This window comes from Rhagoletis zephyria, unplaced genomic scaffold (genome assembly GCF_001687245.7).
Source record: "Rhagoletis zephyria isolate East Lansing unplaced genomic scaffold, Rhagoletis_zephyria_1.1 Rzeph_scaffold_11220, whole genome shotgun sequence".
NCBI lineage: Eukaryota > Metazoa > Arthropoda > Insecta > Diptera > Tephritidae > Rhagoletis > Rhagoletis zephyria.
Genome location: NW_016168297.1, coordinates 1 through 10,768, shown reverse-complemented (window position 1 = coordinate 10,768; position 10,768 = coordinate 1). Strand labels below are relative to the sequence as shown.

The 10,768-nt window shown below is 34.6% G+C and overlaps 1 protein-coding gene across 1 annotated transcript; it reads left to right on the top strand.

Moving 5' to 3' along the window:
- Positions 1–814: 814 nt before the first annotated feature.
- Positions 815–5,248, top strand: Dh31 (diuretic hormone class 2). The gene is made up of 3 exons (XM_017633190.1): positions 815–921; positions 2,506–2,616; positions 4,721–5,248. The coding sequence occupies exons 1-3, from the start codon at positions 824–826 to the stop codon at positions 4,854–4,856; spliced, it is 345 nt and encodes a 114-aa protein (XP_017488679.1). The 5' UTR covers positions 815–823; the 3' UTR covers positions 4,857–5,248.
- The last annotated feature ends 5,520 nt before the right edge of the window (positions 5,249–10,768 follow it).

Here is a 10,768-nt window from a genome sequence, read left to right as displayed (position 1 = left end):
GAAAATCTCCTCTCTACCTATGTATGCCAAAATTGTATCATATTTATTAAGATCGTGCAAAATATGAGTAACGCAAGTTTCCGTTGAGTACTTATGTGCATAAATTTGTATTTCTGTTAAGCTTGTATGTATGCATATGGATATGTTTGCGTCAAATTGTCGTCATTCTACTCTATCCAAGGAAATGTGTACAATATCCATTCTACCGTTGATTTCACACACACACACACACACACAATACTTAGTTTATTTGTGCTGAACACATCTCATAAGTAACATCTTTAAAACTCACATAGCATCCGTACATATGTAGGTGCATAAATACATATGTAGATACCTACATTTTTTTATTGATTGCTTCAAGTTATAAGCTGTACACCTTGATTGGTCGCAAGTTCCCTTGCATACACAACAATTTTTTCCACCCTTCAAATTAATAGGTGTCTGGCTAAGTTAATTCATTTTGATTGCTTTATCGTTATTGAATTATAATGTGCAAAAGCAACTGAAAACGTTACCTGGTAGCTTAGAAATCAGAAAGGGTGGAGGGGGGGTAAATAAGGAGTATACATTTTTTAGTATTGGATGTGGATGTTTCTTGCACACCCGTACATACGTAAGTATGCACACGATATATCAGTTTTTCGTTATGGCAAACTCCAAAAAGGTTGCCAAAAAATAGTATCTGCTTAGCTAGCAATTTTTAGCTTACTCATTAACCGTAAATGATATCTAATAACCAAAATTTACATAATTTCTTATTTCTCTTTCCTTTGCAGCTCCAATCTCTTGCAAAGCAAAAGAAACCACAAAAACAACCACAATGATGTCAAATAAGCTATTCTGCTCCTATTTGGCTTTCATCGCAGTTTGCTGGGCGCTGTGTCTGTCGACGTCGGAGGCCGCGCCATTTCCCAGGTAGTTGTAGCTAGACACGAATTATTTTTTGATGAACTATGCAAAATTTATAAATTTGTTTATACACTTTTATGTGTATACATAATGCATTTTCTTACTTCAGTAAGGCATTTAAGTTATGGCCGAAGAAGAAGAGGCCAATGAGAGGCAAACAATGTTTGTAGAAAAGAAAACGCCATTAGTTTAGGTTCTTTCATCTATGAGGGCAATGGCTCACTTCTTACAATTTCAAAGGTTGATTAAGAGAGCCATTATTGATATAGCAAGAAAATAAAAGAATTAAATTTCACTTAAAGTTTGAGCAAAGATGTTAGTGCCAATAAAAATTCAAAAGAAAAAGGTGCTCAAAACTATTCAAACTTAATACTTCTTATTTCATTTAAAAACGCATTTTACAGGCATACAGTGGCCGACATAATTAAAAAGTCACCATATTTTGATAAGTTTTGAGTATTTTTTTCATTATTTAATAAAAATTTTTTTTTATAAAAATATTGTTGATTCTATAACAAAAACCGTACCAAGTTACTAATTTTATAAAAAAATTAAAAAAATCATCAAAATTTCACAATTTTTCTTCAAATTTGTTTGGAAAATGTTTGGGTTTGCAGTGGTATTAATAGAAATGAGTTTGAAAGGCTTTATTTCCGAACTATGTATATTTAGGAGGTTGCCACATCATTTTGAAGAGGGCTGCCACCTGTTTCAAAAACCGAATTCAATCTAGCTGTGCATAAGTTATATGAAATATTAATATATGGATTTCAAACGAAAGGGTGATAAGAAATCTTTAATTTTAACATTTAAAATATACTCCAGGTATTTGAATGGGGTTGCCACCGGTTTAAAATATTAGTTAAACTTTCCTTAAATGTTAAATGATTTATTAAAAGATGTATTTCAAACGAAATCAGTTTAAAATGGCTTTATTTCAAAACTATATTCTAGAGTGTTGCCACGTATTTGTAAAATTAAATTCATCAGTTAATGGAAATTTGTATCCCAATGCCAGACGAAAGAGAGATCTAAAACGATTTTAGTTTGAAAATACTTTCAAATACTTTTATGAAAGGCTTTAGTTTGAAAATATTTTTTATTAGAGTTACCACCTATTCAAAAAATCATATCTATCTCTAACTATGTGCGTATAATACGCGAAGACATTTTTTGTGAATATCATCAAATACTCACCATCCAAAATGGGATGCCAAATTACAGAATTTGGCCTGTAGATGTGAAATAACATTTTATTTTTTGAAGTTGGGACTTTCTTATCGGTACAGTGTGATTTAAAATTAGAGCCACTTCGCTCCGCTCACAAACGCGTATTTAATTTGATAAATAAAATAGTTATCAATTGAAGGTGACCTTATCATTACGTCCGCCACTATATTTTTAATGTTATAAACCAGAGAAATTCATAAGCCATAAATAAATATGCACTTAAGATACTAATATGAGCCTTTTCTTATTTTCCAATACACTTAACAACGAAATACGTCGAATGCGCCTTGCGCCCATACAAACTACGCACACAACTCGCATATTAACACGCATACGCACATACATATACATATACATGTACAGTCAAAACAATGGCTACTACAATGAGCTGGAGGAGGTGCCCGATGACATTTTAATGGAGTTGATGGCCCGTTTCGGCCAAACGATTATGAGAGCACGCAATGATCTGGAAAAGTGAGTAACTTTCAAACAAGAGAAAAACAAAATAAAACGAATAAAATTATTATTAATTTAATTATGAAATCAAAGCCAGATGGGTATTTATTGCTTTGCATTTAAAAATTATGTGGTGCTGTGTGAAATTAGTTTCCCTTACCTTATCTACTAGACGCGCACTTAATGAACTAGGATGTCCTTTGTTATTGTCTGTTACAAATTTACATATTATATGTCTATGCACTTATATACATACTCTTTTAACTTAAAATCGATTAAGTGCAAATAAAGCCGAGGAAAGTGTTAAATGAGTTTCATAAGTCAATGGTCAATGGCGTGAAAATAAAGACCATAAATAAAATTGGCCACAAGTGGAGCATCTAATAGCACACACACACACACACACACACACACACATCCTATTTAAGTAAACACACAAATATTCAAAGCAGTTTGTCAATTTGGTGAAACGCAATATTACGAATATTAAATGTTTAAATAATGCGCCTACAATCCATTAAGCTAAGCTCCTCATTTGAGCAGGTGAATGAACGCAATTGAAGTGAAAGTGAAGGAAAGCGAATATTCCTATTATAATATGTGTGCTATAAAATGAGAACACTTACACCACTAACTGAACTTTAACTGTCAATATACAGTTTTTGCGTCGCGAATTGACATATCCGTTCTAAAGGTCATTTACTTCTGTCAGTTTTTGGCCGTCACCACAGTGATTATTTTTGATTGGTTGTTATTATTCTAGTTGTAGCAGCTCTACTAAGTCCTGCCTTAATCGTCTAGTCTAACAATAGAGATGGGGCTCTGCCTCAAGCAAGTCTTTTAGGATTGCTAACTGTTGTTTGGGCTCCTTTGTAAAAGTGGTAAAGAATGTCGGCGTTGATGGAAGCGAAATGTAAATGGTTTTTTTTTTTTATGCTGGCACCTTGAGACTGTAAACAACTTATTTAAATAAAATGACTTATTTTCCTTTTGTTGCATTTTGCAAAAAGTATTTAGATTGAGGGGTGACCTCCGCGACAAGAACAAAATTTCCTCTAGAAAAGTGTCATCACTTTTGAAATTTTGATGTATTTTTAATAAAAAAAAATCGAACCTCAGATGCTTTCTTTTCTTTAAAAATATGTCCTGGTAGTTTCTTTACCATATTCAAATGCAATGCAGTTTAAAGATATTAAGAACCGATTATAAAATTAGGACTATTTTGTGGTTTTTAATTTTTGAAATAATATCGATATTTAAAAAACGGTGACCATTTTGTGAGTGTGTTTTTTTTTATGTGGGAGGTAATCACCCACCCTACCTTCTCCTTAAGTTTTTCGCAGTACATATTGAACACCCTGTATGTTTTGCGATTTATAACACCGTGCGACAGTTAATTTTACACACAAAAAAAAATAAATATATTCGTAAAAATATGGGCCAAATGTAGAAGAACTGCGTTTTTCTCTCTGACGTCAGGATTTTGTTAAGGACTTTGGAATTTGAAAAATACGATTATGAAATTAAAGAAAAAATTCTGTAGAATCAAAGTCGGTTAAATTTTTTGGTGCAAAAGCACGATTAGGTACTGAAAAAGTGCCTTCAGTCCTTCAATATCCTTGAAATTTTGCGTTAATTATTTTTGAAAAAAATTTTATGTTAAGGTCTAATATACACTCGACTACTGCATCGAAATTCATCCTTCTAACTGTATTAGCTTAAAAAATTATAATTAATTAAAATACCTATTCGTCCTTGCTAACTAAACAAATTTGTTTTAATTTTTTTTTTTTTTTAATTCTGAGTTTTCTCTTCCATTTGGTACCCATATGTTTATTCTATATTGCATTGAATTTTTGAAATAATTTTTGGAATCCTTTTAAAAAAACATCCTAACGTCAGAGAGATAAACTAAAAAAAAAAACAGTTTTTCTATATTTGGCCCACAATTTCGTGAATATATTGATTACTTCGTGTGTTTCGATTTTATTTTATTTTTTTTTTGTTTTTGTTGCGCTGTGCTATAGATGAATAGAAAAAATTTCACTATGGAGACTATATCCCAAATTGATATAACTTCTTTACTAAATTAGTTCTTTCTCTTTCTTCCCCGTTTACACAGCTCTAAACGCACTGTGGACTTTGGTTTGGCGCGTGGCTATTCGGGCACACAAGAAGCGAAACATCGCATGGGTCTGGCAGCTGCCAATTTCCCTGGCGGTCCAGGTAGGAGGCGACGTGCTGAAACTGATGACTAAAGTGTTGGCAAGTCCAACACAACAACTAAAGAATACAAACCTGATTTACTGATTTGAAAAATTTTTGAATTTATGCCGGATTTATTAGTGAACTCTAGAAGAATTTGTTGAACCATTAAATGCATACAAAAAAAAACACAAACCTGTGCTACAGAAACTGTTGAAAACTAAAGTGAATATTTTTTATTAACCCACTTATGTATACTATATCTATGTATTTTTAGTACAAAAACAAAAAAACCAAAAATACGTATTTATTTACAATCTACACAGGCATGTATTTATATACATATACAAATGTATGATAACGAAGACAAATGTGAACAGTATTTAACTTCAATTTACTATGCTTACAAGCAACTAAATTTAATAAAAATATATGCAAATGAAAACTACATATGTATGCGTGTTGGACATAAACACTTTTATGAAAAACCAAAAAATTAATCCAAATAAATAAATTCTCAAACTGTTGCTCCAAAAAAAGTTTTAACTATGAAAATTAAACGAATTTCGATGTTGGCATTTTTTTCTATATACATAAGTAGTTGTAAGTATAGGTGTGCACAAAATGCTTCAAATGCGTAAAAAAAGAATTGAGAAATATAAAGGACATAGACAAAGACAAAGCAGAGAAACGCACATGCGTGGGCGGAGAGACACTTGTAAAATAAATGAACAATTAAAAAAATAATTCATAAAATATTTCAAGAGTATGAAAAAATCTAAAAAAATCTTTAAGTAGGTATGTAGGTTAAGCGTCCACAAAAAACTAACAATAACAACACCGAAATGGCAGCGAGCAATCCAACATCGCCAACAACAACAGCAACGCCAACCATCCAGCCACCATTAGCAACACCAAGAGCAACACAACCAATGCAAACAACTCTCACACACACACTTTGAGGCCCCCGAGAGAAAGTGAATTTTTTTTTTTTGAAATACTATAAATTAATATATTAACTGTATTATAACACATACATACATACTAGCAAACACTTATACATAAACCACTTAAATAATAAAAATTAAATTTGAAATTGAAACGAAATGTTTATGAGCGTACAAGTATACCTACAAATGTGTACTAAATATGTACTAAAATGTATGTAATGAGCGACGAACTATGTATAGCAGCTAACTACATACATACATATGTATATACCCTGCAGGGAGTGACGTTAGCTTATACCTAACTTTAGTCTGTTTACGCGAACACTAGTGCTAACTATTAACTGTGTATTTTGTTCGAAAAAAGCTAACTACTTTTGTGGGGCGATGGCCGCAAAATAGTCAGACCTGGATACCTCTGCATTACATGTCAACAAACTTGTAACTAACTACTTTTGAACATAAAATATCAATAAGAAAAACAAAATATTTTTTTTTTGTTTTTTTACTTTTTTATTTACTTATTTATTTACCTTATTTTATTACATTTCATATTTGTTTACATATTCGGCTCTGGGTGGCCCCATATTCGAACACCGTCAGACATAACTTCAAAATGATAGTATAAAATTTCGATCTTCCTTTTATCTGTCCTGAATATGAAAAAGAATCTGCGAAGTTCAGAAAAAAAGTGTATTGAAAGTAATTTTTGTATGAGGATATTTAATAGAAACTTGTAAAGAAAACCAACTCCCGATTGCGTCTGCATGACTCCTGCACGACTTTACAATTCACTTTAAGTTGGTTTTGTCATAGCTAATTAAAAGTGAGGTATTAATCGAAATCTCGCCAAAAAGCTAACTATAAGTTGGTTAGTTTTAACAATTGATAATTTTTCACTGCAGGGTATATATATATATATATATATAAATATAAAAATAAACTGAAGAAATCGTACTGCATATAAACATTTGAAATTATGATGTTTGTTGAAATATTAAATACGAAATTAATATACATACATACATAAAAAAATACGTTTAAAAAAAGTTTACAAATAAATAAATCTATACATATGTATGCACGTACATAATGCGCGTATTGTGTGTATGTATGTATGTCTGCATATTGGCGGATTTTTGTTATCGAGTTCTAGTTAAAGTTTATCAGCTTTAATTCAACAAAACCAACACTCGCGCTCCCTCTCGCTCCCTCTATCGATATGTTTACATAGATTTTGGTTTATTTTTTAGTAAAAAAAAAAAAAAAAATCTGAAATTCCACCTAGATATTTGTATAATAATAAGCAAGCACCAACAGTGAATGTTTAGAAAACTGCACCCAGATTTAAAACTAACACTCATACATACGATCAAAATAAAGGCAAACCCATTGAAATTTTCTTACATAATTTGCAACTCAAATGGAAAATTAAAGAAATCAACGAAAATCTTAGCGACGCATACAAAAGGTGAGTATTTAGTTTCGTAAGTAGCTGCGGAAGTTACCCTTACTCTCTGAGCTTTCCCTAAGCACTAAAATATAAATAAAGGGTGTTTTTAGATAGAATTTAGCTTTATTATAAAGATAAGTGTTTGCCATTATGTTTTAAAAATGATTTCGGGCAAGTGACCGCCGCGGCTGGCTCGAATAAATTCCACTATTTGCAGCAATTGAGGCCGTATGTCAGCAATAACGCGCCGAATTATTCTCTGCCATGGCGCAATCGTCTCGGACTTATCTGCGTAGACAATCGACTTCACCTAACGCCACAAAAAATAGTCCAGCGGTGTTAAATCGCACGATGTTGGTGGCCACGCCACAGGCCCACGATGCCAGATAATGCGCTCACCAAAAGTTTCATTCAGTAAATTGATTGTTTCGTTGGGCTGTATGACATGTAGCGCCGTCTTGTTGGAACCAAAGGTCGCCCACATCAACATCCTCCAATTTAATGGATGAGCACAGCTCCAATTGTTGCGCGCGATGACGATGGACTGATTCGGGTCTTCTTCGATACTCTGCTCCACAGCAGCAATAGCGTCTTCGGTGCGTAAACGTGGTGCGCAACCGATCCATTGTAGCTCGAATTACCAACTCTGCTGGGCGATTATGTCGACCGAATATTGGACGCAGCGCGCGATGCGTCTAGCGAACCGAACCATTATTTTGCTAATAAATTTGCACAATTTGCAAACGTTGTTCCGGAGTAAGTCTGTTCATTATGATATGGCAAACAAACTGAGTATAGATCAAGTAACAGCTGTCAAAAAGACCAACTCCGAAAAAGTATTGCCTCATTGAAAACCACACGTCTAAGAAAAAATCACCTTTTAGTATATAAATACCGACATAAGCATCTAAAGGCCCATTGTATTAACAAATGCCATGCCATAAATGGCTACTTAATACATACACACTATAGGAATCAAAATAAGATGTTGAAAAAATTAAGAACGAAAAGTATCACTGTGTAGAAATAAACAAATAGGGGTTTAGACACAACTGAATGCAAAAAGTGTAGTTATTTTGTGGTAAAAGCATACATCTTCATATACATACATACATATGTATTACGAGTCGCAGTAAAACCATGATTGGATTGCTGTACTCATTGCCATTGTTATCGCTAACCATATTTAGATTATTATCGATTAGCACACTCATTATTTTTATCGATAGAATTTTTTATCAATTTTTTTTTTTTTTTATTCAGAACGCTCCGAGCATTGATGCATGTCTTCAGATGCAGGAGCGCGCTGCTGCTAGAACCTCAGGGCTGCTCTCTCGTGGGCGCGTTTCATTCGGGTGTTCTCAGTAAACATGCGTCTTCTCGTTTCCAACGGAATAAGAATTTCACGTATCTCGCGACTGCTTCCCACTTTTCTGCACTGGAGATCATTACCTCAATTATGTTATTGAGAGTTTCTTTTAACATTGTGCGCGAAGTCAAGAAGTGCTCTCAAGTGCAGAATGTATGGTGTACGTTATCTTCGACGTTTTTACAGTAGCAACAGAATGGTGAGTCCACCCTGTCCATTCTATGAAGATATTCTCGGCAGTAATCATGACCGGTCAGGTAGAAATCGACCGCCCACATTCACCATCAGCCGCCTTAGAGCCACCGTTCTCTGCGCAGATTTTTCACATTCTCCATGAATGTGTTCCTAAAATGTGAGCTTGTTGTTAAGCTTCACCTCTAGGTATTTTGTAGGCCTACAAGTTATCACGAAATGAGGTCTGCAAATCATGTTTATAATTGTTGGGATCCATTTCTTGGTGAGCAGCACGATCTCTGTATCGTTATAGATGTTAATACCATTGTTGTTATAACTATTATATGCACGTTAATAAAGTCATCGATATCGTTATATTTATCAGCATTTTTACGGTTGTCGATATTAAAATCATCATCGCCATTATTTTCGACAAAAGTTATCGATATTATTACTATATAATATTTTTATCGTCGTTGTTATCGATATTATTATTGACATAATAATATGTATTTTCAAAATGTTTTCGCCAATGTTATTTAGCATCGTTATCGTCAGTGATATAATTTTTCTTGTTACCTCACTCATCGGAATCTATATTCTTAAAGATTTCTTCAGATTCCATTATCGTCTTCTTTTTAGTTATTGGCGCTGTAACTGCCTAAGGGTACGTTCACACAGAAAGCGGAGTCGAGCAGAGCCGCTCCGAGCTGAGTGAAGCTTCCAAATTGCTGTAGCTATATGAAAGTGTTCATACAGCAAGCTTTTCCGTAAGCGTATTGGAGCTGAAAGCAAAGTAGTTTTTGATTTTGAATTTTCTATTCAATTTTTTTATGTTTGATGACGCTGCTGAAAACAGGATATCAAAATATTCAAATCAAAACGAATTTTACAACGAATCTTTTGAATAAAATTGAGCAAATGTTTTTGCCGCTTTTCATTGGCGGTAAGTTTTGTGGTATCTTTGCAGCAGAGTTTGTGAGAAAATCTGCGCTTCGTTTCATTCAGTGTGAACGACAGTAGCTTCGCTTTGTTCCGCCTTGCTTCGCTCGGCGCCACTCGGCTTTCGGTGTGAACGCACCCTAAGCGATTTTGGCCGCGTCCGAAACAGCACGCCAATCATTTCTCTTTTGTGCCAACTGACGCCAATTGGAGATGCCAAGTGAAACCAAGTCTTTCTCCACCTGGTCTTTCCAACGCAGAGGAGGTCTTCCTCTTCCTCTGTTACCAGCATCGTGGTCTTTGTTGAATACTTTCAGAGCAGGAGCGTTTCTGTCCATTCGAACGACATGGCCAAGCCAGCGGAGCTGCTGAATTTTAATGCGCTGCACTATGTCTATATTGTTGTAACCTCTTACAGATAATCGTTAAATCGTCTGCGTTATTCGCCATCACCAATGCGTAAAGGTCCGTAAATCGTTCCAAGAGCCGCTTCATCAGATATTTTCATTGTCCATGCGTCCGCGCCATACAACAGCACAGGCATGATGAGTGACTTTAGAGTGTGATCTTTGTATGACGAGATGAGTAGCACTTGTTGGCAAGAGTGATTCTCCATTGGATTTCAAGGCTGACATTATTATTGGTGCTAAGCTATCTATAAAGTACTTATTAAAGAATTGATTTCGCGTCTTAGGCTGCGGTTTCGTTAAGCGCGATTTTCATTCGCGGGATATCGCTCTGACGGTGAAATTCCTACAGCTTAGCCTTAGCCGCGGGCGGCGCATTGGCAGTGATTGTGTTCTAAATATACTCTCTATTTCTCTATCGCGTCTGCAACTGCTGAAAAATATCGTTGCTTGGACAACCTAACTTTTGGTCGTATGTGCCCATTAGTCTGACAGTTGGGTTCTGCAACCCTCCTAGTATTTAGGCCGATATGAAGGAGCGGAGGCTGTGAGAAACTGTGCGGCCGCTTTTATTACGGTTTGTTCCGCTCGCTGGGAGTTCAATGAGAATACACTTGAGTACATCCAACTATTTTCCCTTTCGTTCAGCTTAAAACCATCTGTGTAGCTAAAC

What these genes read in the sequence shown, in the direction of transcription:
- Dh31 (XM_017633190.1), top strand. Translation starts at nt 824, where the DNA reads ATGATGTCAAATAAGCTATTCTGCTCCTATTTGGCTTTCATCGCAGTT. An exon ending in GCCGCGCCATTTCCCAGGTA is followed by an intron (nt 922 to 2,505) that starts GTTGTAGCTAGA and finishes ATACATGTACAG; the next exon opens with TCAAAACAATGGCTACTACA. An exon ending in GCACGCAATGATCTGGAAAA is followed by an intron (nt 2,617 to 4,720) that starts GTGAGTAACTTT and finishes CCGTTTACACAG; the next exon opens with CTCTAAACGCACTGTGGACT.